Raw genomic sequence first — 27,071 nt, 5'->3', positions numbered from 1 at the left:
AATTGTACAATGTTCGGCACGATTCACAACTCCTCACAAACTGAAGCAGTTCAGTTTGAAATGCAACAAGATCTTAACAATATCCAATGGGCTCAGGAGTGGCAAGTGACATATATGCCATGCCAATGACAAACAATGACTCATCCCCAAAAGAGATAATCTGACCACTGCCCCGTGATATTCAACAGTGTTACTGTCACTTAACACCCCACTATCAACATCCTTGGGGTTTACAATTGACCAGAAACTCAACTAGACTAATCACAGACACAATGGCAACAAGAGCAGGCAACAGGTCAGCAATACTGTGACTCCCCAAACTCAGTCCATCTTCTACAAATCACAAGTCAGCAGTGTAATGGAATACTCTCCCACCAGCTTGGATGGGTGCAGCTTCAACAACATTCAAAAAGCTTGATACCATCCAGGACAAAGTCGCCTGCTTGATTGGCACCATCTCCACACACATCCACTCCCTCTGTCCCACTGTTCAGAAGCAGGAATGTGTATGGTGTACAAGATGCAACAGAGAAATTCACCAAAGCTACTTAGAAAATACCTTCCAAACCAACAACCACTTCCATCTACAAGGACCAAGGCAACAGATGCTTGGGAACATAACCTCTTGCAAGTACCCCTCCAATCCACTCACCGTCTTGACTTGGAAACACATTGCTGTTCCTTCAGTGTTGCTGGGTCTAAATCCTGGAATTCTCTCCCTCAGGACATTGTGGGTCACCGTACAGCGTGTGGACCACAGAAGGTCACCATCACCTTCTCAAGGGGAACTAAATGCTGGCCAGCCAGCGAAGCCCATGTAACACGAATAACTTTTAATAAATGATTGAAACGGAGGGTTGGAACCTGCAAACTAAACAAAAATCAACGTTCAGGTGGAACAGACGTCGCGCTTTGATTCGGTCCTTATTTGAGGGCAGATAAAGAGCGATATACTGACACTGAACTGGAAATAGAGAGTTAAACACCTGTAGTGTTTCACTCAGTCTATCAATTGAAAATCGATTCAAGATTAGCTCTTGACATATACGTCCCCAATACATGAAAAAGGACGGTTAAGAAGGCATATGCGACTCTTGCAGTCATCGCTTTAATGGCTGATTTAATACCCACAATCCCACGCGTTCCAGACACCGCTCTATTGGCCGTGAGCAGTGTTCATGGTGCGCATGTGTGGGATTGTAATGGGACCCCGCTCCTCGTCGTTCTGATGGACGGGGAGACCAATCTTTGGGAAACCCTCTAGGACCGGAAGGGGCCTGGTCCTCCTGCCAATCAGAACCTCCGCCACTGTCTGAATGCGGAAGGTCGACCATGAGCTTCTGAAGTTGCTGTTGCTCCTCTCTCTCTGAATGAAGATTGAGCTTCAGTCCAGACTGTAACTTCCTTCCTCTGTTTAACATCTGGGAGGACCGCACTCTCTTTTCTCGCCCTCTTTCCCATTTCTTTTCTCATCCTTGGGTTCAGCTGTTGGTTTGTAGGAGCTGAGGGGAAAAAGAAAGTCAATCGAGGTGAAGGGACAGACTCTGGAAAAGGTTGGTCTAGATCTGTGCCTGTTAATGTTTGACAGGCTTTGTTTCCTGAGCTTGAGACATTTACTTGTCTGGCAAAAAGGGATGGTGTCTTGATCCATGTTGGGGATGGAAGTGGATTATGCTGTGGGTGACTTGCTCGTAGTAGTCCAATAAGTATTAGATAAGTAATCATGACACACAAACCTTGGGTTATTGACTGTTTATTCGGAGCTCACGGGGAGAGCCAAGTCAACCTCATGGTCACAAGTCACTCCGACGAGAAACAGAGAGTTGTATGATTATATAGGTTACAATCATTTAACAATTAGCAAACTGTTAATTGCAGGAATTTGAGCAACCTAAGTCACTTTGCCCAGCAACGCAGTGTCTGGATAGTGTTGGTTAGTAGCTGATAAGTATACAATAGGTCCTTGCAAAGAGAAGGATACTCCCATGCAAGGAAAGAATTTGTTTATCAGGTAACAGTACAGCTGCAAGGCCGAGTGTCTCTGTTGAGTCTGGGAATTAAGGGTAGTTGGGACAATGCAGGGAAGAGGAGCTCAGACAATGGATAGATCAGCCATGATCTTAATGTAGGCTGGAAGGGCCAAATGGCCTACTCCTGCTTTTATTACTATGAAACTATAACCCTGCATTTCCCATGGCTAACCCACCTAACCTGCACATCCCTGGGCACTGTAGGCAATTTAGCATGGCCAATCCAAATCAAGGCCGGTGAGCAGTGTAGTGATGTGGAAAATGAACATCAGAGAATGATAGAAAGGGACAAGGAGAGTAACTATACCAGCAATCAAAACTGGATTCTAAAGATCACAAAAATTGAAATGATACATGGTGAATCTGAATGTGTGCCACATTGTAACAAAAGTGAATGAATTAACTGCACTCATTGAAATGAATAATTATGGTCTGAGACTCCTTACAGACACATGGCTTCAGGATGGCAAGGATTGGATCCTGAATATTGAGGGGGGAGTCAGATGGGAAGCGAGGTCAGGCAGAGGGTTGGCATTGCTAATCAAAGCACTGATCACAGGGTAGTCTGGTGTCAGCTCGGATTTCAGGGCCTGATTTCTCTGTCCTCTGATCTCCCTGTTCCCACAGAGTAAGATGTTGGTCTGTCCTCACCTTTGCTGGACTTCTGCTGAAGCTTTCACGCCTCTTTTACAGCTTCCAGAACAAGAAAACATTCAGTCAATCGAAAGCCAACCTACAATCTCAGCCTGTCACCATTCCAGATACAGAGTGTAGTCACAGCAGGGAATCAAACAAGAAAAATGAAACAAAATCAGAAATAAATAAATGCCTAATGTTTGTTCATTAGGAAGTAAACCAGAAATAGGGCTGTCCCAGGATTCTGATAGTGCCCTACTTGAGGAATTCTCTCTCCCTTCTATTAGTACTGTTGGAGCAAAGTAACTCGTGTGTCAAATCGTTTAAAGTAAAGTAGTCAGGAGAGGAGACCTTGAGCAATCAACTAGCTTTATTCGTTGCCATTGGGGAATACCTCTGAGTTGAAAATAAAGTCTGATATATTCCAATAAAATACAGAATGTTACAAGTTTTATGTAAAACACAAGCCCCACTCTCCATTAATTATGCAACTGAGGGGCAGTCGTAAGGTTCACATACATTGTCCAGACCTACATTTCTTCATGTCTACAAAACTGAATGTTATCTTATACTGCAGGTTCAGCTCGGCTCTAATTACTGATAAGGGACAGAGAGAACCAATCCATCATTCTATGAAGCAGCACAGTCTAATGGCCTGAGGAGCAGAGACAGTCTGCAGCTGCAAGGTCAGGCTATCAAAACAGAATTCCTTAGCCAGGGCTCAGACAGCATTCTGTTAACAGGCTACATTTTACTGCAAACATTGCTTTGTGACAATATGGCTTCCATGCAGTTTTGTGTCAGGGGTAGCTAGCTTTTCTGTTTTTATATTTAAAATGCACCCGATTCCCACCAGTAACTGCAACAGGTACAAGTACAGCACATGCAATATTCCTCATTGCAGCTTCAAGCCGGTTTTGCATCCTCTGTTCTTCCTTCACTTTGGCTCCAGCACATTCAGCTTCCTTCCCTCATTCCCAGCCCCCCGCCCTAATGTTCCAAGCTGACCCGCAAAAGTTCGGTTTGTCCCTCCATTCTTTCCCAGTTGTCTTGTGTGGGTTTTGAAAACTTTCCCAATCCTCTGATTATAGGAGTTGAATTTATGTTGTAGCTGCACCAGACATTGGTTAGGCCACTTTTGGGATGTTGTGTGCAGTTCTGGTATCTCTGCTAGAGGAAGGATGTTGTGAAACTTGAAAGAGTTCGGAAAAGATTGACAAGGATGTTGTCAGGGTTTGAGCTGAACAGGCTGGGGCTGTTTTCTCTCGAGCACCAGAGGCTGAGGGGTGACCCTACAAACATTTATAAAATCAGGAGGGGCATGGAGAGGGTAAATAGACAAGATCTTTTCCCTAAATGGGTCGTAGTGTCAGGGTGAGGGTGAGATTTAAAATGAACCTAAGGGGCAACTCCTATATTCAGAGGGTGGTGCGTGCAAGGAATGAGCTGCCAGAGGAAGTGGTGGTAGCTGGTACAATTACAGCATTTAAAAGGTACCCAGCTGGTGTAATGGAAAATTAACATTTATTGTGAAATCTATAAAAGCATAGGGTAACAAAGAAGTCAGGGCCTGACAGGCAGAAAAAAAATGTCAAGTTAAACCGACCTAACAGCAGACTTACAAGGCCAGTAAACTACCATATCAAGAGTCAAGGAATGAGAAAAACAACTCCATACATGAAAAGGACCTCCAATGTTCCAGGCTCCTGGTCTTGAGCTGTTGATAGGGAGAAGTGAATCCAGCCAGGACTGACACAGTTAAGGCGAGTGTTGTAGAGCAAGGAGACCTTGGACTGTAGTTCCTTGAAATTGGAGTCGCAGGTAGGCAGGATAGTGAAGAAGGCGTTTGGTATGCTGGCCTTTATTGGTCAGAGCAGATAGTACAGGAGTTGGGAGGTTAAGTTGTGGATGTGCAGGGCATTGGTCAGGCCACTTTTGGGAATACTGTGTTCAGTTCTGGTCTCCCTGCTGTAGGAAACACGTGTGATACTTTGAAAGATTGACAAGGCTGTTGCCAGATTTTGAGGGTTTGAGCTACATGGAGAGGCTGAATAGGCTGGGAATATTTACCCTGGAGCATCGGAGGCTGCATGGTGATTTTATAGACGTTTGTGAGGGGCATGGATAGGGTGAGTACTTAAAGTCGTTTCCCCAGGGTAGGGGAGTCCAAAACTAGAGGGCATCCATTTGAGGTGAGAGGGGAATGATTTGAAAGGGACCTGAGGGGCAACCTTTTCACACAGAGGGTGGTGCATGTATAGACCAAACTACCAGAGGAAGTGGTGGAGACTGGTAGAATTACAACTTTTAAAAGGCATCGAGATGTTAGTCTGTTCTCAGCTCTGCTGGATTTCTATAAATTCGGTGTCTTTTGATCTTATTCTCCACAACCACCTGGTGAAGGATCAGCGCTCCAAAAGCGAGTGCTTCCAAATAACCCGTTGAACACCCACTCGGTGTTGTGTGATTTTTAAGTATGTCCAGGTATGGTTGGATTGACTGTGCTCAATTACATAGTGCCCAGGGATGTGCAGGTTAGGTGCATTAATCAGGGGATAAATGTTGAGCAATAGGGGTAAGGGAATGAGTGTGGGTGGGTTACCTTTGGAGGGTCAATGTGGAGTCTTTGTGCCAAGTGGCCTGCTCCCACACTCTGGGGATTCTCACAATCTCATTTTTTTTTTGCTTCCCAAAATCAGACCTGCTCACCTCTCCGCAGGATCCCAATGTTGTGAAATATATTAACTTTCAGGTGGAGTTATCCAAAATTGAGAGAGATGTCAGTCTTGATGTTTTTGCTCATCTGCCCCTGTAAGATCCTGAATCAGCACCTTCAGGAGAATTAGTTAGAATGGAGTGAGAACAGAGGGGGAGAGAGAGTGGGATGGTGCCTTCAATTTTGTGGAATAACAAAAGAAAAGGATATTCCACAGAAAGTAGAATTCCTTGTTCAGGTTTTCTACCCTGCACTGACAGTGATGACCTTTGTAATCTCTTTTTACAGAGTATTTGAAGATCTGAAGATGGAAGTTTCAATATCAACACATGAAGTGCTTATGCCCAAAACATCGACTCTCCTGCTCCTCCGATGCTGCCTGACCTGCTGTGCTTTTCCAGCACTGCACTTTTCGACTCTGACTCTCCAGCATCTGCTGTCCTCACTTTGACGTCAGTGTCTGACAGTCACTGCAAGGATGCCTGCCTTGAAGAAGTTTTCCTCCTCTCTCTCTACAAGAATCTCAGGGAGTCCCTCTCCCACTGCAACTCCCAGGTCATTTCCTCTGCCCTGAAGCTCTTCAACCATGTCGTGAAACAGACTCGCTACCACAGCCTCCTTGACCTATCACCTTCATCCCCTCCCCCACTCACCCATTGTATTCTATGCTACTTTCTCCCCACCCCCACCCTCCTCTAGCTTATCTCTACACGCTTCAGGCTGACTGCCTTTATTCCTGATGAAGGGCTTTTGCCCGAAACGTCGATTTCGAAGCTACTTGGATGCTGCCCTAACTGCTGTGCTCTTCCAGCACCACTAATCCAGAATCTGGTTTCCAGCATCTGCAGTCATTGTTTTTACCTCGTCACTCAATCCATCAGGAACACAATGATTTTTGACTATGATTCTGTGAGAAGGAGCAAAGCCTTTTGGTTCCTGTTTGAGCACGTTTTCAGCATCAGTGGGACTGGATGAGAGACCCTACCGTTGCAGTGCACTGAGTGTGGGGCCTGGGAAGAGGAATTTACGGCGGGGAGGGGCTCCACACGCGTTGGTGTGTGGCTGAAGCTTTGGCCATGGAGAAACCTGAGGAATCCCGCCCCGTGGAGAAACCGTGGAAGTGTGGCGACTGTGGGACTGGCTTTCGTGCCCCGTCTGTCCCGGAGACTCATCGGCGCAGTCACACCGGGGAGAGGCCATTCCCCTGCACCGACTGCGGGAAGGCCTTCAGACATTCCTCCAACCTCCAGACCCACCGGCGGGTCCACACCGGGGAGAGGCCGTTCCCGTGCAACGAGTGCGGGAAGGCCTTCAGCAATTCCTCTAACCTGCTGAGGCACCAGCGGGTCCACACGGGGGAGAGGCCCTTCAGCTGCCCCGAGTGCGGGAAGGCCTTCACCTGCTCCTCCTACCTGCGGAGCCACCAGCGAGTTCATGTACCATCGCAGGGCGATTGAAGGAATGACGGCCGAGTACCATTTATTGACTGGACTATCAACCCAGTTCCAGGGATCCCGGGTTCAATTCCCACCACGACAGATGGTGGAATTGAAATTTGGTCAGAAATCTGGAGTTCAGAATCTAACGGTGAAACCATTGTCGGTGGGGTGGGGGTGGAAGAAAACCCCCACCCTGATTCACTCCGTTCTTTTTTAGGGAAAGAAACTGTCGTTGTGGGAGAGGATTCACTCAACCGTCCCAGCTGCATCCTTTACCCGGTCTGGCCTACACGTGACTCCAGACCCACAGCAGTATGATTGACTCTACACTGCCCATCCAACTTACTTGGAAACAGGGATACGTTGAAAATGCTGAGTGAGGCAGTACTTTCTCCGGGTTAAGGCTGTACCAAGGATCCAATTACAAAGGGTCAACTGGGTAATGACCAATAATGAAGAAAGTGAGGGGTTGGAGGGGGTGTGTGCTCTTTGGTGAAGCTGTATCAAAGTTGGGTCGCAATAAAGATTACCTGCCGAGCTCAGGCCAGCTCAGACTCTCATTGAGAGCTTTGAACTGCAACAGGTTTTTGTTTTAAAACTGCTCATTTCTTACAGGTGAAAGTGAGAACTGCTGATGCTGGAGATCAGAGTCGAGCTTAGAGTGGTGCTGGCAAAGCACAGCAGGTCAGGCAGCATCCGAAGAGCAGGAAAATCGACATTTTTTGGGCAACGTTGATTTTCCTGCTCCTCGGATGCTGCCTGACCTGTTGTGCTGATTTCTGACAGCCTCCTGTACTATGTTTCCAATGTTGTGTATCGGTTGCAGCAGTGAATGAGTAGCCAGTATTGTTAGAAATTGTGAATTTTTCAGGAGTGCAGGTACTCCATCATCCCATTGTCATTGTACAGTTTCCTGGCAGCACTGGGAGGTGTGGGCTGTGTCCATTGGAAACGATATGGAGGTGCTGGTGTTGGACTGGGGTGGAGAAAGTTACAAATCACACAACACCAGGTTATAGTCCAACAGGTTTATTTGTAAGCACGAGCTTTCGGAGCGGTGCCCCTTCATCAGGTAGCTGTGGAGCAAGGTCATAAGACACAGAATTTATAGCAAAAGATCACAGTGTCATGCAACAGACAGGACATATTAAACAAATCTAGATTGCAGATTAATCTTTCATCTTTTAGTATGGGCTGCAGGTTTCAGTTCATTAATATGTAAATCCCAGAACTACTTTTAATTCACCTTCTCGAGATGATGTAAGGTTTTATAAAAATAGGTGACGTTGCAGCTCAGATACTGCACAAAAGTGTCTGAATCCCAATCTTGAATCAGACTGGTTCTCCGAACCAAAGTAGGAATTCATAAAATATTACATGGATTGACTGTCTGCAGTTTGTATGATTTTGAGCAAAATTGAATATATCTGCAAATATAATTCTGCAAATGGAAATTCACCCCATTGACTTATGTGTGATTGTATCTGCACGAGTGTGTGTGTGTGTGAGATGGTGTATAAGCCTGTGAGATGGTGTGAGTGTTAGGGTGTGTGTGTGTCTGAGAGAGCGAGAGATAAAGGAAAGGGGTTGCATTTTGCTAAAAGAAGGAAGGGCAGGACTTGTACCATTAATGGTAGGGCCCTGCATCGTCATGTAGAACAGATTCATGGAGGGGGGGGGGGGGGCGTTGAGGGGTTCAGGTACATAAAGTTAAAAATCTCTCAACACCAGGTTATTGTCCAACTGGTTTATTTGGAAACACAAGCTTTTGGAGCACTGCTCCTTCATGGGATGTTTGTGGAACAGGATCATAAGACACAACCACCTGATGAAGGAGCAGTACTCCAAAAGCTAATGCTTGCAAATGAGCCTGTTGGAGTATCAGCTGGTGTGGTGTGAATTTTAACTTCATCCACCCCAGTCCAACACCGGCATCTCCAAGTCGGGGACATAGTTCTTTGGAAGTTGCATCATTGGTAGACAGGGTGGTGAAAGAGGCGTTTAGCACACTCTCCTTCATTGTTCACACCGTTCAGTGCAGGAGTTGGGACATCACGTTGAGGTTGGACAGGATATTGGTGAGACCATGTGTAGAGTACTGAGTACACTTCTGGTCGCCCTATCGACAACCACAAGTTGTCGGGTGACCTTATTTCGATTTATAAAGTAATGGGGCGTGGAGGAAAGGTAAATATCACAGGGGGGGAAAAATGATGCATCTCCGCTTTTTAACTCCTCTTGACATTCAGACACTTCAATCCTGTCAGTAACAGCCTCATCGCCAGAGAGCAGACTGCGCATGCTCCTCATTGCACACAAGGCACACGCCTCGCGACTTTCTTTTGGTGGACCAATCGGAAGCCTTGGAGGACCGGAAGGTGACTGGTCCTCCTGCCAATCAGAGCCTTCCTATTGTTTGAATGCGGAAGTTGGAACACGAGCTTCGGGAGCTGCTGCTGCTCTGTCTCTGAATGAAGATTGAGTTTGCTCCAGGTTGCAACCTCCTTACTCTGTCAACCATCTGTGAGTAGGGCACTCTCTTCCCAACTCCTTTTCCTTCTCCCCCTCCCCCCTATTCTTGGATTCAATCTTTGACTTCCATTTCCTTTCGGTTGCTGCAAATGAATGCACGGCGTGGACCGATTCGGGAAAAGGTTTTCATAAACAGAGAGCGGGTCATGTATGGGATGAATGTCCAGAGGTCGTGGTGGATGCACTACCCCCAACAACCCTCTGAAGAGCAACACTCCCAGACCCACTCCCCAACAGTTACCCCTTCACCTGACCCTACAGGCAATTTAGCATGGCCAATTCACCTAACCTGCACATCTTTGTGACTGTGGGAGGAAACCAGAGCACCCGGAGGAAACCCACATATACAGTTGCCCGAGGCAGGAATTGAACTTGGATCTCTGGCGCTGTGACGCAGCAGTGCTACTCACTGTGCCACCTAGGACAGATGAGGAGGAACTGCTTTTCCTGGAGAATACTCATTCTATAGAATTCTCTGCCCAAGGAAGCAGGAGAGGCATCTTCATTAAGTATATTCAAGACACAATTGGATGGGTTTTCATGGTCAGGGAGTTAAGGGTAGTTGGGATAATGCAGGGAGAAAGAGCTGAGCCAATGGATATATCAGCCACAATCAGCTCGGATTTCAGTTTTCCACAGAATAAGATATTGGTCTGTTCTCTGCTCTGCTGGATTTCTGCTGAAGCCTTGACCCCCACACCCCCCACACCTTCTGGAACAATAAAACATTCAGTCAATCAAGACCCAAGCCACAGTCTCCCAGCCTGTCAACCATCCAGACACAGAGTGTAGTCCTAGCTGGGAATCAAACAAGAAAAACAGAACAAAATTAGAAATAAATAAATGCTCGTGCTTAATGTTTGTTCATGAGGAAGTAAACCAGAAATAGGGCTCTCCCAGGATTCTTATAGTGCCCCTCTTGAGGCACTCTCTCACCCTAACATCTAACTATTCATACCCAGCTATGATTTACAACAATATTTACACCAGCAGAATTAAAGCATCTGTTATCAAGTCGACATAGAGATATACAGCACAAAATAGACTTTTCTCTGTCTCATTCACACACATATACATCCATGGGGGTGAATTTGTATTTGCAGAATTATATTTGCAGAGACATTCTATTTTTCTCAAAAATGCACAATCTGCAGGCTGATCCATGTAATGTTTTGTAAATTCCACTTTGGAAATAGAACCAGTCTGACTCAAGATTGTGTTACAGACAGACTCTGACCTCACACCTTTAATGCATTGTCAGAGCTGAGCTGTCACATTTTGTTATAAAACCTTGAGTTATCTCAAGAAGATGTCTTTCAGGAAATTCTGGGATTTACAAATGAATGATACGAGCAGCCCATATCCCTCTAAACCCTTCCCATTCACGTACCCATCCAGCTGCTCTTTAAAAGTTGTATTTGTGCCAGCCTCCACCACTTCCTCTCGCAGCTCATTGCACACACTCACCACCCTCTGTGCGAAAAAGTACAAATCTATGCCTTCCTCATCCCCTGTTTTACCTTTACTGATACCTTTGGGGATCTCTGAACTTGGACAGTAAGGTCCCTTTGTTCCTGAGCACTCTGTAGGGATCTATTATTTATTGCTTACTTCCTTCCCTATTAAGATGAGATGTTGTTCCTCCAATTTGTGGTTTGATTCATTGTGGCAATAGAGGAGGCCAAAGATGGTCATGTCAGAAAGGGGGTGGGAAGGAGAATTGAAATGGGTGGTGACTGGGAACTCTGGTCGGCTCTGTGGACCTGGATATGATGCTCAGCGAACCATTTCCCAAGTTTGTGCTTACTCTCCCTGATATAGAGAAGACCACAACTGGCAAACACATGGCAAATGCAGTACCACAATATGAAGTTATAGCCTTTGTTTTGGGAAAAAAAGTAGAAAGGAAGTGCATTGCTAAAATGGTGATGTAATTGGATGTGGAGAAAGTGAGAACTGCAGATGCTGGAGATCAGGGTCAAAAAGTGTGGTACTGGAAGAGCACGGTAGGTTAGGCAGCATCCGAGGAGCAGGACAGTTGACTTTTTGGGCACGAGCCCTTCATCAGGAATGATGTGTGGATAGACAAAGGAGCCTCAGCGTCCTCCTACACCAGTCACTGCCAGTTGTCAGACAGGTGCAGCAAACAATCAGCAAGGCAAGTGGTGTATTAGCAAGAGGAATTGAGTTCAGAAGTGGGGAGGTCTTCCTGCAGTTAGGGGGTCATTGAATATATTCAAGGCTGAGTTCATCTGATTTTTGAAGAACAAAGAAGTGGATGTTTGTGGGGGAAGGCAAGAACATGGTTTCAAGACCAGTACAGAACAGTTCCAGAGTCAAACAGCACAGAAACAGACCCTTAAGTCCAACTAGTCAGAGAGATATACAGCATGGAAAGAGACCCTTCGGTCCAACCTGTCCATGCCGACCAGATATCCCAACCCAATCTAGTCCCATCTGCCAGCATCTGGCCCATATCCCTCCAAACCCTTCCCATTCATATACCCGTCCAGATGGCTTTTAAATCTTGTAATTGTACCAGCCTCCACCACTTCCTCCTGCAGCTCATTCCATACATGTCCTACCCTCTGTGTGAAAAGGTTGCCCCTCAGATCTCTTTTGTTTCTTTCTCACCCTAAACCTATGCCCTCTTGTTCTGAGATGTCAGTCTTGACGTTTTTGCTTTTTCTGCCCTTGTAAGATCCTGAATCAGCACTTCCAGGAGAATTAGTTAGAGCGGAGTGAGAACAGAGTGGGGGGGGTGGGGGCGGAGAGTGGGATGGTGCTTTCAATTTTGTGGAATAACAAAAGAAAAGAAAATTCTACAAAGTAGAATTGCTTGTTTAGAGTTTCTACCCTGGGACTCACAGTGGTGACTTTTGTAATCTATTTTTACAGCGTATTTGAAGATCTGATGGCGGAAGTTTCTCAATCAACAGATGAGAAACATTGACCCTCCTGCTCCTCAGATGCTGTCTGACATCCCCATGCTTTTCCAGTGCCACATTTTTCGACTGACTCTCCAGCATTTGCGGTCCTCACTTCAACATCAATGTCTGACAGTCACTCAGTCCACCAGGACCGCAACGATTTTCGACTGTGATTTCTGTGAGAGGGATCAAAGCTTTTTGGTTCCTGACTGAGTATGTTTTCACCGTCAGTCTGACCCACTGAGTGTGGAGCCTGAAACAGTTGGACGGCCTGGGAAGAGGAATTGACGGCAGGGAGGGGCTGGAAAAGCGTTTATGTGCAGCTGAAGCTTCGGCCATGGAGAAACCTGAGGAATCCCACCCCATGGAGAAACGGTGGAAGTGTGGCGACTGTGGGAAAGGCTTCCGTTTCCCGTCTGCCCTGGAGACTCATCGGCGCAGTCACACCAGGGAGAGGCCATTCCCCTGCCCTGTCTGCGGGAAGGCCTTCAGACATTCCTCCCACCTGCTGGCCCACCAGCGGGACCACACGGGGGAAAGGCCCTTCAGCTGTCCCGATTGTGGGAAGGCCTTCATGTTTTTCTCTGCCCTGTTGGCCCACCGGCGAATCCACACGGGGGAGAGGCCGTTCAGCTGCTCTGAGTGTGGGAAGGCCTTCAACTATTCCTCCGACCTGCTGAGGCACCAACGGGTTCACTCAGGGGAGAGGCCCTTCAGCTGCCCCGAGTGCGGGAAGGCCTTCAGCAATTACTCCAACCTCCAGACCCACCAGCGAGTGCACACGGGGGAGAGGCCCTTCAGCTGCCCCGAGTGTGGGAAGGCCTTTACCCAGGTCTCCACCCTGCTGAGACACCAGCGGATCCACACCGGGGAGAGGCCATTCACCTGCTCTCAGTGCGGGAAGGGCTTCACCCGCTCCTTCCATCTGCAGAAGCACCAGCGAGTTCACGTGCCATCGCAGGGGAATTGAAGGAGTGACGGCCGAGTGCCATTATCGATTGGACTATCAACCCGGTTCCGGGGAGTCCCGGGTTTGAATCCCACCACGACAGATGGCAGAATTGGTATTCGGTCAGAAATGTGGAGTTCGGAATCTAACAATGAGACCGTTTCAGGGAGGGGGTGGTGCAGGGGAGAAAGCCCCCATCTGATTCACTCTCTCCCTTGTAAGGGAAGGGAACCGCCACTGTGGGAAAGGATTCACTCAGTCGTTCCAGCTGCATCCTTTACCCGGTCTGGCCTACACCTGACTCCAGACCCACAGCAGTCTGGTTGACTCTACATTGCCCCTTCCTGGCAAATGAGCAAGGAGACACTTACTTGGAGACGGGGTACGGGTTAAAATTGCTGAGTGAGGCAATACTTCCTCCGGGTTACGGATGTTCCAAGGATCCAATTACAAAGGGACAACTTGGTGCTGGCCAATAGTGAAGACAGTGAGGGGGGGTGTGGGACAGGGGAGGTGTGGTGTGTGCAGGCAGTCAATACATGTAATAGCTTGTAACTTTGACTTTGGAAACAGAACCAGTCTGACTCAAGATTGGGATGCAGGCAGACTCTGACCTCACACCTTTAATGCATTGTCTGAGCTGAGAGGTGAGCTTTTGCTATCAAACCTTGTTATCTCGAGAAGGTGACAACAAGAAGTTCTGGGATTCACATTGTAATGAGACCTGCAACCTATTTGAAAAGGTGGAAGACTTAACAATCCAGGTTTGTTGAATATACCATTTCAGTGGCAGGACGCTGGAATGTTTTGCTCTAAATTGTGTCTCAGGATCTTATCCTCCACAACCACCTGATGATGAGGCAGCACTCCAAAAGTTACTGCTTCCAAAGAAGCCTGTTGGACTACAACCTGGAGTTGTGTGATTCTAGAATCTGGTCTCCAGCATCTGCAGTCCTTGTTTTTACCTCGTTGATTTTAACCCTACTGCGAATCCTCTTGCAAGGATGCCTGCCTTGAAGAAGTTTCCCTCCTCTGTCTTCTGAATCATTCCAGAAGATTCCCCCGGCCTCTGAAATTGCTCGGACGCCATTAGCCATGCGGCTGGTGCAGCTGCCGCCCCCACGCTGATTGATGTCACTTCCGCCCCCATCATGGCTACTCCCACAGCCACTTCCGCCCCTCACAATTCCTCATGCATCACATGTGACATCATTTCTGCCCCTCACATCATCGCTGATGTCACACGCTCAGTGACTTCCGCCACCTCTACTGCTGTGGTCACCCCCACTTCCGCCCCCACCAACGCCACTCACCTGCATTCTGCTGACATGCCCCCCACAGATCCCACTGTCGCCATTCCTGGCCTACAGAACCCTGAGGGGAACACCACCCCAGCTCATGACTCCACCCCCCATTCCCCCCACCATCACACCCACTCCAGTTACCGGCTCCGCCCCCACTCCCAGCTCCACACCCACACCAGATCCCAGCTGCCAGCCCTGCCGAGTTTTCACCATCCCTCCAGACCTCCCCCTCACTGAGGACGAACGATTAGTCCTCAGCAAAGGACTCACCTTCAACCCCTCCGTCCATGCATCAATGAATTTAATACACGCCGTGATGTCGAACACTTCCTCCGCCTCCGAGCTTACTTTCACAATCTGGACTCCCGCCCACCTTCCGAGGACCCCTTCGCCCACCTCCAATACACTGCATCCACCTGGACACCCCGCGCTGGCCTATTACCTGCCCTCGACCTCTTCATTTCCAACTGCCGCTGGGACATTAACCGCCTCAACCTGTCTACCCCCCCTCCCCCACTCCAACCTCTCACCCTCACAACGCGCAGCCCTCCAATCCCTCTGCTCCAATCCCGACCTCACCATCAAGCCAGCGGATAAAGGGGGCGCAGTGGTAAACTGGCGCACTGACCTCTACGCTGCTGAAGCCAAACGCCAACTCGAAGACACCTCTTCCTACTGCCCCCTCGACCATGACCCAACCCCCATCACCAACCCATCATCTCCCAGACCATACAGAACCTCATCACCTCAGGAGATCTCCCAACCACAGCTTCCAACCTCATAGTCCGGGAACCCCGCACTGCCCGGTTCTACCTCCTTCCCAAGATCCACAAGCCTGACCACCTTGGCTGACCCATTGTCTCAGCGTGCTCCTGCCCCACTGAACTCATCTCTACCTACCTCGACACTGTTCTATTCCCCCTAGTCCAGAAACTCCCCACATACGTTCGAGACACCACCCACGCCCTCCACCTCCTCCAAGACTTCCGTTTCCCCGGCCCCCAACACCTCATCTTCACCATGGATATCCAATCCCTCTACACCTCCATCCGCAATGTCCAGGGCCTCCAAGCCCTCCGTTTTTTCCTCTCCAGACGTCCCCAACAGTACCCTTCCACTGACACTCTCATTCGTTTGGCTGAACTGGTCCTCACCCTTAACAATTTCTCCTTTGAATCCTCCCACTTCCTCCAGACCAAAGGGGTAGCCCATGGGCACACGTATGGGCCCCAGCTATGTTTGTCTCTTTGTTGGCTACGTAGAGCAGTTGATCTTCTGTAATTACACCGGCACCACTCCCCACCTCTTCTTCCGCTACATTGATGACTGCATTGGCACCACCTCGTGCTCCCGCGAGGAGGTTGAGCAATTCATCAACTTCACCAACACATCCCACCATGACCTTAAAATTAACTGGACCATCTCTGACACCTCCCTCCCCTTCCTCGACCTCTCCATCTCCATTAATGATGACCGACTTGACACCGACATTTTCTACAAACCCACCGACTCCCACAGCTACCTGGATTACACCTCTTCCCACACTACCTCTTGCAAAAATGCCATCCCGTATTCCCTATTCCTCCACCTCCGCTGGATCTGCTCCCAGGAGGACCAGTTCCACCAGAGAACACACCAGATGCCCCCCTTCTTTAGAGACCGCAATTTCCCTTCCCACATGGTTAAAGGTGCCCTCCAAGGCATCTCGTCCATATCCCGCACTCCTGCCCTCAGACCCCACCCCTCCAACCATAACAAGGACAGAACGCCCCTGGTGCTCACCTTCCACCCTACCAACCTTCGCATAAACTAAATCGTCTGCCGACTTTTCCGCCACCTCCAAAAAGACCCCACCACCAGGGATATATTTCCCTCCCCACCCCTTTTCCGCCTTCCGTATCTACCTGGTCAGGTCCATGCCCCCCCACCCCCCCCCCCCCCCCCACCACCCCCACCCCCACAACCCACCCTCCCATCCTGGCACCTTCCCCTGCCACCGCAGGAATTGCAAACCCTGCGCCCACACCTCTTCCCTCACCTCCATCCAAGGTCCCAAAGGAGCCTTCCACATCCATCAAAGTTTTACCTGCACATCCACCAATATCATTTTATTGTATCCGTTGCTCCCGATGCGGTCTCCTCTACATTAGGAAGACTGGATGCCTCCTAGCAGAGCGCTTTAGGGAACATCTCCAGGACATCTGCACCAATCAACCACACCGTCCTATGGCCCAACATTTCAACCCCCGCTCCCTCACCACCAGACGCCTGGAGGAAGAACGCCTCATCTTCTGCCTCTGAACCATTCAACCCCAGGACATCAATGTGGACTTCAACAGTTTCCTCATTTCCTCTTCCCCCACCTCACCCTAGTTCCAAACTTCCAGCTCAGCACTGTCCCCATGACTTGTCCTAACTTTCTATTTTCTTTTCCACCTATCCACTCCACCCTCCACCTTGACCTATTACCTTCATCCCCTCCCCCACTCGCCTATTGTACTCTATGCTCCTTTCTTCACTCCCCCACCCTCCTCTCACTAGTCTCTCCACGCTTCAGGCTCTCTGCCTTTATTCCTGATGAAGGGCTTTTGCCCGAAACGTCGATTTTACTGCTGCTCTGCTGCTGCCTGAACTGCTGTGCTCTTCCAGCACCACTAATCCAGAATCTGGTTTCCAGCATCTGCAGTCATTGCAGGAGGAGGGGAGGTGTGGTGGGGGGGGGGGGGGTGGTGAGGAGGAGGGGAGGTGTGGTGGGGGGGGGGGGGTGGTGAGGAGGAGGGGAGGTGGAGGTGTGATGGGGGGGGGGGTGGTGAGGAGGAGGGGAGGTGTGGTGTGTGCACTTTGACCTTGAGCTGTTCAAAAAGCAACTGCTGTTTCTCTGCCTTTTTGCTGGGGGGATCTGAAGCTGTAACAAAGTTGGGTTGCAATAAAGGTTACCTGAACTTACCGCCGGGCTCAGACTCTCATTGAAAGCTTTCAGCTCCGAGAGGTTTTTGTTTTAAAGCTGCTCGTTTCTTTCAGCCTCCTGCACTAAGTTTAGAACATAGAACAATCCAGCGCTGGGGAACTCAAAACTGGTGGGGGGGGCATTTTTATTTAAATATAAGGAGAGAGATTTAAAAGAAACCGGCGGGGCAATATTTTGAAAGAGGGTGATTTGCATGTGGAATGAACTTGCTGAGGATGTGGTAGTTGCAGGTACAGTGACAACATTGAAACAGCATTCGGATGGATACATGAGTAGAAAGGTTTAGAGGGATATGGGCCAAATGCAGGCAAGTGGGACTGGTTTAGTTTGGGAATCCTGGTCAACATGGACAAATTGGACCGAAGTGTCTGTTTCTGTGCTGTATAACTTTACTGAAACCAGTAGATTTCTGAAAGGGGCTTGACAGGATAGATGCAGATAAAATGCTCCTTTGTGGGGAGGGTCATCGAATTCCGACAAGGTGGAAGCGGGCCATTCAGCCCATCTATTTCACTCTGGCCCTCTGAACAGTATCCCACCCATACCATCCCTCCCCCGGCCCCGCCCATCCCTCCACCCCCGGCCCCGCCCATCCGGGGGGTGGAGGGATGGGCGGCCGCCTGGGGGGTGGAGTTCTCCTGGTCGGGGGGCGGGGCCTGTGACAACGATGGGGCCACGTGGGAGGGACTGGGCCCCGGGGGGGGGGGGGGAGGGGACTGGGACTGGGACTGGGGGGGGGGGGGGGAGGGGGAGGGGACTGGGACTGGGACTGGGGGGGGGGGGGGGGAGGAGGGGGAGGGGACTGGGGGGGGGGGGGGAGGGGACTGGGACTGGGGGGGGGGGGGGGGGAGGAGGGGGAGGGGACTGGGGGGGGGGGGGGGGAGGGGACTGGGACTGGGGGGGGGGAGGGGGAGGGGACTGGGACTGGGGGGGGGGGGGGAGGGGGAGGGGACTGGGACTGGGGGGGGGGGGAGGGGACTGGGACTGGGGGGGGGGGGAGGGGACTGGGACTGGGGGGGGGGGGGAGGGGACTGGGACTGGGGGGGGGGGGAGGGGACTGGGCCCGGGGGGGGGGGGGGGAGGGGACTGGGCCCGGGGGGGGGGGGGAACTGTAGTATGCGCAGTATGCTCTGTGGAAATGCTGTTCCTGTCGGATTTAAAGTATCCAAATGCCATAATTTCACCCCCCCCCATCCCCTCCGCATGTCAGGTGATGTGCCGGAAGACTGGAGGTTGGCTAACGTGGTGCCACTGTTTAAGAAGGGTGGTAAGGACAAGCCAGGGAACTATAGACCAATGAGCCTGACATCAGTGGTGGGCACATTGTTGGAGGGAATCCTGAGGGAGAGGACGTACATGTATTTGAAAAGGCAAAGACTAATTCGGGATAGTCAACATGGTTGTGTGTGGGAAATCATGTCTCACAAACTTGATTGAGTTTTTTGAGGAAGGTAGAGCAGTAATGTGATCTATATGGACTTCAGTAAGGCACACTTGACATAACCGTGCAGGCTCCTCGCTATTTTTGATGTTCATGTTACCTCGAACCCTCATGATTATATCAATCTCAATGAGGTCACCCCTCAACCTCCTGTGCTCCAGTGAAGAGAGTCTCAGCCTCTCCTTATAACTTAAACCCTCCAATCCTGGCAACATCCTGGTAAGTCTTTACTGAACCCTCTATAATAGTATTCTTCCTATTGCAGGGCCACCAGAAGCGTTCTCAGTACTCTACAAGTGGCTTCACCAACATCCTGTACAACTTCTAAATGATGTCCCAACTCCTTTATTCAATGGTGTGAACACATAAGGTAAGTGTGCTGAATGCCTTCTGAACCACCCTTCCAACCAGTGATGCAACTTTCAATGAAGTATGTATCTGAACCCCACCCCCCACCATATCCCTCTGTACAAGCCCTGCCCTTCCTTATTTTAGCAAAATGCAACCCCTCACTTATCTATACCTCTCTCATACACACGTTCTTTCTCAGACGTACACACACCCTCTCACAGGCTTCTCCTCCATCACACTCCCTTTACAAAGCATGCACACACACACGCACGCACGCACAACGATGGGGTGCATTTGCAGAATTATATTTGCAGATATATTCAATTTTGCACAAAAAGCACACAACACACAGGTAGTCAATCCATGTAATATCTTATAAATTCCTAGTTTGGAAATAGAACCAGTCCGATTTAAGATTGGGATACTGACACACCTTTCCTGCATTGTCTGGGCTGAGCTGTCACCAGTTTCAAAAAAAACCTTAAATGATCTCGAGAATATGACTTAATAATAGTTCTGGGATGTACACATGAATGACCTAAAACCTGCAACCCATTCTAAAGGATGAAAGACTTAACAGCAATCTACATTTGTCAATATATCTTATCAGTTGCATGACACTGATCTTTTGCTCTTAACTCTGTGTCTTATGATGCTGCTCCACAGCTACCCGATGAAGGAGCAGCGCTCCAAAAGCTAGTGCTTCCAAACTAACCCATTGGACTATAACCCGGTGTTGTGATGTTTAAACCGTGTCCCACCTAGTCCAACAGCAGCACCTCCACCTCCTTTCTAGTGAACACAGCCCATACCTCCCAGTGCTGCCAGTAAACTGCTGCTGAAACAATGCAGTGCCTGCACTCCTGAAAAATTTATAACTTCTAATGAAACCAGCTCCTCATTCACTGCTCCATCTGATACACAACATTGGAAACTTCGTGCAGGAGGCTGCAAGAAATGAGCAGCTTTAAAACAAAAACTTGGAGCTTTCAATGAGAGCCTGAGTCTGGCAGAACGTTCAGGTAACCTTTATTGTGTCCCAACATTGTTACAGCTTCAGATGCCCCCAGCAAAAAGGCAGAGAAAGAGTAGCTGTTTGTTAGACAGCTCAACAACAGGGGGGGGCGGAGCAAGGGGGGGGGGGGGGGGGGAGCAGGGGGGGGAGCAAGGGGGGGGGGGGAGGAGCAGGGGGGGGGGAGCAAGGGGCGGGGCAAGGCCAACAGCAGGTCCCCGCACTACGCCTGCGTTACCTTGCACAGTTTACAAAAATCCCTTCCCCTTCAGAGACTCCCCACAGTGTGGGAGCAGGCCACTCGGCCCAAAGACTACACACCGATCCTCCGAAGGGTAACCCGCCCACACAATTCCCCTACCCCTATTGCTCAACATTTACCCCTGACTAATGCACCGAACCTGCACATCCCTGTGCACAATATCCCAACCCAATCTTGTCCCACCTTCCAGCAGGGGGCCCATATCCCCCCAGTTGCCTTTTAAATGTTGTAATTGTACCAGCCTCCACCACTTCCTCAGGCAGCTCATTCCATACACGTACCACCCTCTAAATGAAAAGGTTGCCTCTTTAGGTCTCTTTCGTATCTTTCCCCTCTCGGTGTAAACCTATGCCCTCTAGTTCTGGACTCCCCCATCCCAGGGAAAAGACTTTGTCTCTCTATCCTATCCATGCCCCTCATGATTTTATACACCTATAGAAGGTCACCCCCCAGCCTCTGACGCTCCAGGGAAAACAGCCCCAGCCTGTTCTGTCTCTCCCTATAGCTCAAATCCTCCAGTCTTGGTAACATTCTTGTACATCTTTTCTGAACCCTTAAGTTTCACAACATCTTTCTGATAGGAAGGAAACCAGAATTGCACGCAATATTCCAACTGTACAGCAGTAACATGACCTCCCAACTCCTGTACTCAATACTCTGACCAATAAAGGAAAGCATACAAAACACCATCTTCACTATCCTGTCAACCTGCGATTCCACTTTCAAGGAGCTATGAGCTTGCACTCCAAGGTCTCTTTGTTCAGCAACACTCCCTAAGACTTTACCATTAAATGTATAAGTCCTGCTAAGATTTGCTTTCCCAAAGTGCAGCACCTCTCATTTACCTAAATTAAATTCCATTTGCCACTTCTCAGCCCATTGGCCCATCTGATCAAGATCCCATTGTAATCTGAGGTAACCTCCTTCGCTGTCCATTACGCCTCCGATTTTGGTGTCATCTGCAAACTTACTTACTATACCACTTATGCTCACATCCAAAATGTAGTGGGCCCATTATCTATTTTCAAAGTGGAATTTACAATATATTACATGTATTGACTGCCTGCAGATTGTGCAGTCTTTCAGCAAAGTAGAATGTTTAGGGTGCAGGTTTGCTCGTTGAGCTGTAGGTTTGATATCCAGACATTTCATTACCTGGCTAGGTAACATCATCAGTGGCGACTTCCAAGTGAAGCGAAGCTGTTGTCTCCTACTTTCTATTTATATCTTTCTCCTGGGTGGGGTTCCGGGGGGGGTTTGCAAGGACTGCCACAAACACTACGTCAGACAAACAGGAAGAAAGTTAGCCACCAGGATACACTAACACCAGCTAGCCACAAAAAGACCCAACCCTCTATCCCTCGTAGCCCCACGTACGGATGAAAAAAACCCCACAATTTCGACTGGGGCAAGCTAAGCAAAGACATGCCAGAGAATTCCTCGAGGCCTGGCACTCCAACCACAACGCCAGAAACAAACACATAGATCTAGATGCCATCTAAACATACCCTAAACATCATGCTGCAAATACAAACTCACCCCCATGGATGATCTATCTTGTGTGTGTATGAGACAGAGAAAAAGTCTACGTCCGTGCTGTATATCTCTATGTCTATTTGATAACTGATGCTTTATTTCTGTTGGTGTAAATGTTGTTGTAATTCATAGCTGGGTACTAATAGATGCAATGGTGACAGAATTCCTCAAGTAGGGCACTGTAAGATTCCTAAGAGACTCCTGGTTTACTTCCTCATGAACAAACATTAAGCACGTGCGCCTATTTATGATTGTTTCATTTTTCTTATTTGATTCCCTGCTATGACTGCACCTTTTATCAGGATGGTTGACAGGCTGGGAGATTGTGGGTTGGGTCTGGATTGAATATTTTATTGTTCCAGAAGTTATAAAAGGGGCGAGGGGGGAGGGGTCAAAGCTTTAGCAGAAATCCAGCCGAGCTGAGAACAGACCAACATCTTAGTCTGTGGGAATAGGAGGATCAACAGAGGACAGAGAAATCAGGGCCTGAAACCCGAGCTGACACCATTCCACCCTGTGATCAGTGCTTTGATTAGCAGCATCCTTTTACATCAGTCAATGCCAGTTGTCAGACAGGTTCAGCAAGGTAAGTGGTATATTAGCAGGTTGAACTGAGATTAGAAGTGGGGATGTCTTCCTGCAGTTAGGGGGGTCATTGAATATATTTAAGGCTGAGTTCCTCGGATTTTTGAACAATAAAGTGTGGATTTTTTTGTGCGCGGGAGGTGGGTTTTTCTTTTGAATGGTTTATGTGTTGGATGCAGGTACAGTATCCACGTTGAAAGTGGAAGGCAAGAAAATGGTTTTAAGACCACGACAGAACAGTTACTGTTAGACAGCACAGAAACAGACCCTTCAATCCAACTAGTCCACGTTGACTACGTTCTCAAACTAAACTAGGGCCACGTGCCAGTGCTTGGCCCATATCCCTGTGCACCGTGCCTCTTCATATACTTATCCAAATGTCTTTTAAACGTTGCATCTGAATGTGCATCCACCACTTCCTCTTTACATTCACTCCACACATGAACCGCTCTGTTTATAAACAAACTTTTCCTGATTCTGTCCACTCCTTGAATTCATTCCCTTTCCTTTCGGTTGCTGCAAGTCGTAAATTGAAGCCCAGAATGAAAAAAATGGAAAAGGAGTTGGGAAGAGAGTACCCTACTCACAGATGGTTGACAGAGTAAAGAGGTTGCAGTCTGGAGCAAACTCAATCTTCATTCAGAGACAGAGCAGCAGCAGCTTCCGAAGCTCATGTTCCAACGTCTGCATTCAGACAATAGGAAGGCTCTGATTGGCAGGAGGACCAGTCACCTTCCAGTCCTCCAGGGCTCCTGACTGGCCTCTTTCACCACCCTGTCTCCCAATGATGCAACTTTCAAAGGACTATGTACCTGATTTGGAGATGCTGGTGTTGGACTGGGGTGTATGAAGTTAAATTTCACACAACACCAGGTGATACTCCAACAGGCTCATTTGTAAGCACTAGCTTTTGGAGTACTGCTCCTTCATCAGGTGGCTGTGTCTTATGATCCTGTACCACAAACACCCCATGAAGAAGCTCGTGCTTCCAAATAAGCCAGTTGGACGATAACCTGGTGTTGAGTTTGAACTTTATCCACCCCAGTCCAACACGGGCACCTCCACATCATTTCCAATGAACCAAGCCCACCCTTCTCAGTGCTGCCAGGAAACGACAATGCTGATGACATTGCACTCCTGAAAACTTTACAATTTCTAACACTACTGGCTACTCATTCACTGCTGCAACCGAAACACAACATTGGAAACATAGTACAGGAGACTGTCAAAAATGAGCACAGCAGGTCTGGCAGCACCTGAGGAAGAGCTTTTACCCGAAATGTCGATTTTCCTGCTCCTCGGCCGCTGCCTGATCTTCTGTGCTTTGCCAGCACCACTCTAATCTTGACTCTGATCTCCAGTATCAGCAGTTCTCACTTTCGCCTGTAAGAAATGAGCAGTTTTAAAACAAAAACCTGTCACAGTTTAAAGCTCTCATTGAGAGTCTGAGCTCAGCGTGAAGTTCAGGTAATCTTTATTGTGACCCAACTTTGTTACAGCTTCAGAATCTCCCAGCAGAAAGGTGTAGAAAAAGTAGCAATTTTTAAAAAACAGCTCAAGGTCAAAGTGCAACCCCTCACTTTCTTCATTATTGGTCACCACTGAGTAATTGCATCCTTGGTACAGCCTTAACCTGGAGGAAGTATTGCCTCACTCAGCAATTTCAACCTGTATGTAAGAAAGTTGGATGAGCAGCATAGAGTCAACCAGACTGCTGTGGGGCTGGAGTCACGTGTAGGCCAGACCGGGTAAAGGATGCAGCTGGGACGACTTGCTCTAATAACCGCTCAAGTCTTCCCTAAAAAAAAAAGAACTGAGTGAATCAGATGGGGGTTTTCTTCCACCCCCACCCCACCAACAATGGTTTCACGTCAGATTCTGAACTCCAGATTTCTGACCAAATTCCAATTCCACCATCTGTCACAGTGGGAATCGAACTTGGGAGCCACTGGAACTGGGTTGATAGTCCAGTTAATAAAGGCACTCGGCCGTCGTTCTTTCAATCCCCCTGCAATACCACGTGATCCCGCTGGTGGGTCAGCAAGGAGGCGGCCTGGGTAAAGGCCTTCCTGCACTCGGAGCAGTTGAAAAGGCCTCTCCCCGGTGTGGATCCGCTGGTGGGTCTGGAGGTTGGAGGAATCGCTGAAGCTCTTCCCGCAGTTAGGGCAGGGGAACGGCCTCTCCCCGGTGTGACTACACCAATGGGTCTCCAGGGCAGACGGGAAACTGAAGCCTTTCCCGCAGTCACCACACTTTCATGGTTTCTCCACGGGGCAGGATTCCTCAGGTTTCTCCATGGCTGAAGCTTCAGCCCACACAAATGCATGTGGAGCCTCTCTCCACCGTGAATTCCCCTTTCCAGACCGTATAGCTGTTACACGCTCCTCACTCAGTGCACTGCAATGGTAGGGTCTCTCATCCAGTCCCACTGATGCTGAAAATGTACCCAAACAGGAACCAAAAAGCTTTGCTCCTTCTCACAGAATCATAGTTGAAAATCTTTGTGGTCCCGATGGATTGAGTGACTGTCAGACATTGACGTCAAAGTGAGGACTGCAGACGCTGGAGAGTCAGAGTTAGAGTCAGAAATTACAGCACTGGAAAAGCACAGCAGGTCAGGCAGCATCTGAGGAGCAGGAGAGTCAACGTTTCAGGCATAAGCCCTTCATCTGTTGATTTTGAAACTTCCGTCTTCAGATCCTCAAATGTAAAAAAAGAGATTACAAAATGTCATCACTGTCAGTGCAGGATAGAAATTCTGAACAAGGAATTCTACTGTCTGTGGAATATCCTTTCCTTTTGTTATTCCACAAAATTGAAAGCACCATCCCACTCTCTCTCTCCCTCTGTTCTCACTCCACTCTAACTAATTCCCCTGAAGGTGCTGATTCAGGATCTTACAGGGGCTGAAAAGCAAAAACATCAAGACTGACATCTCTCTGAACTTTGGATAATTCCACCTGAAAGTTAATATCTTTCACAACATTGGGATACTACTGAGAGGGGAGCAGGTCTGATTTTGGGAAGCAAAAAAAATGAGTTCGTGCCAATCCCTGCCCTTCAGAGTGTGGAAGCAGGCCACCCGGCCCCACAAATCCACACCGACCCTCTGAAGGGTAACAGACCTACCCCTATTGCTCATTATTTACCCCCTGATTATTGCACCTAACCTGCACATCCCTGGGCACGGTCAATCCATCCTAACCTGGACAAAGTTAAAAATCACAACACCAAGTGAGTGTTCAACAGGTTTATTTGGAAGCACTTGCTTTCAGAGCGCTGATCCTTCATCAGGTGGTTCTGGAGAATAAGACCACAAGACACAATTTATAGAAAAACATTATAGTATCCTGCCCTTGAAATGATACATTGAACAAACCTGGATTGTCAAGTCTTTCAGCTTTTAGACTGGGTTGCAGCTATCATTAACATGTAAATCCCAGACCTTCCTGCAAGGCACCTTATCAAGATAACTCGAAGTTTTATAGCAAAATGTGACATCTCAGCTCAGACAATGCATTAAGGGTGTGAGGTCAGAGTCTGTCTGTATCCTGATCTGGAGTCAGACTGGTTCTATTTCCAAAGTGGAATTTACACAATATTACATAGATTGACTGCCTGCAGATTGTGTACTTTTTGAACAAAACAGAATGTATCTGCAAATATCATTCTGCAAATACAAATTCACCCCCATGGCCTTGTTATGTGCGTGTGTGCATGAGAGAGAGAAAAACTCTTTCTGTGCTGTATAGCTCTATGCCAATTTGATAACAGATGCTTTAGTCCTGTTGATGTAACTATTGTTGTAAATCAGAGCTGCACACTAACAGCTCAATGTAAGAGAGAAAGAATTCCTCAAGTAGGGCACCACACGAATCCTGGGAGAGCCCTATTTCTGGTTTCCTTCCTAATGAATAAACATTAGGACACGAGCACCTATTTATTTCTAATGTTGTTTCATTTTTCTTGTTTGATTCCCTGCTGTGACTACACTGTGCCTGGATGGTTAACTGGCTGGGAGATTGTGGGTTGGGGCTTGATTGACTGAATGTTTGATTGTCCCAGAAGGTGTAAAAGTGGGGAGTGGGGAGTGGGGGGTGGGGGGGTCCAAAGCTTCAACAGAAATCCAGCAGAGCGGAGAACAGAATGACATCCATATGCCTTTTAAATGTTGTAATTGTGCCAGTTTCCACCACCTCCTCTGGCAGTTCGTTCCATACATGCACCACCCTCTGTGTGAAAAGGTTTCCCCCCAGATCCCTTTTAAATCATTTCACTCTCACCTCAGACAAATGCCTTCTAGTCTTGGACTGCCCTACCCTGGGGAAAAGACCTTGAGGTTTCCCCTCTATCCATGGCCCTTACAAAGGTCTATAAGTT

At 48.5% G+C, this 27,071-nt stretch overlaps 2 protein-coding genes across 2 annotated transcripts in view; both read left to right on the top strand.

Moving 5' to 3' along the window:
* Positions 1 to 27,071, top strand: part of LOC140461035 (uncharacterized) — a 205,070-nt gene that overhangs the window by 113,636 nt on the left and 64,363 nt on the right. The gene's annotated exons all lie outside the window — the stretch shown is intronic.
* Positions 9,256 to 16,450, top strand: LOC140460867 (uncharacterized). Its single transcript, XM_072555567.1, has 2 exons — positions 9,256 to 9,344; positions 12,252 to 16,450. Exon 2 carries the CDS (start codon positions 12,621 to 12,623, stop codon positions 13,251 to 13,253), a length of 633 nt encoding a protein of 210 aa, XP_072411668.1. The 5' UTR covers positions 9,256 to 9,344; positions 12,252 to 12,620; the 3' UTR covers positions 13,254 to 16,450.

The sequence above is a fragment of the Chiloscyllium punctatum genome, chromosome 36 (assembly GCF_047496795.1).
Source record: "Chiloscyllium punctatum isolate Juve2018m chromosome 36, sChiPun1.3, whole genome shotgun sequence".
In the NCBI taxonomy this organism is placed as follows: Eukaryota; Metazoa; Chordata; class Chondrichthyes; order Orectolobiformes; family Hemiscylliidae; genus Chiloscyllium; species Chiloscyllium punctatum.
Note: the sequence above shows the minus strand (reverse complement) of the source record. Positions and strands in the feature narration are given on the sequence as shown.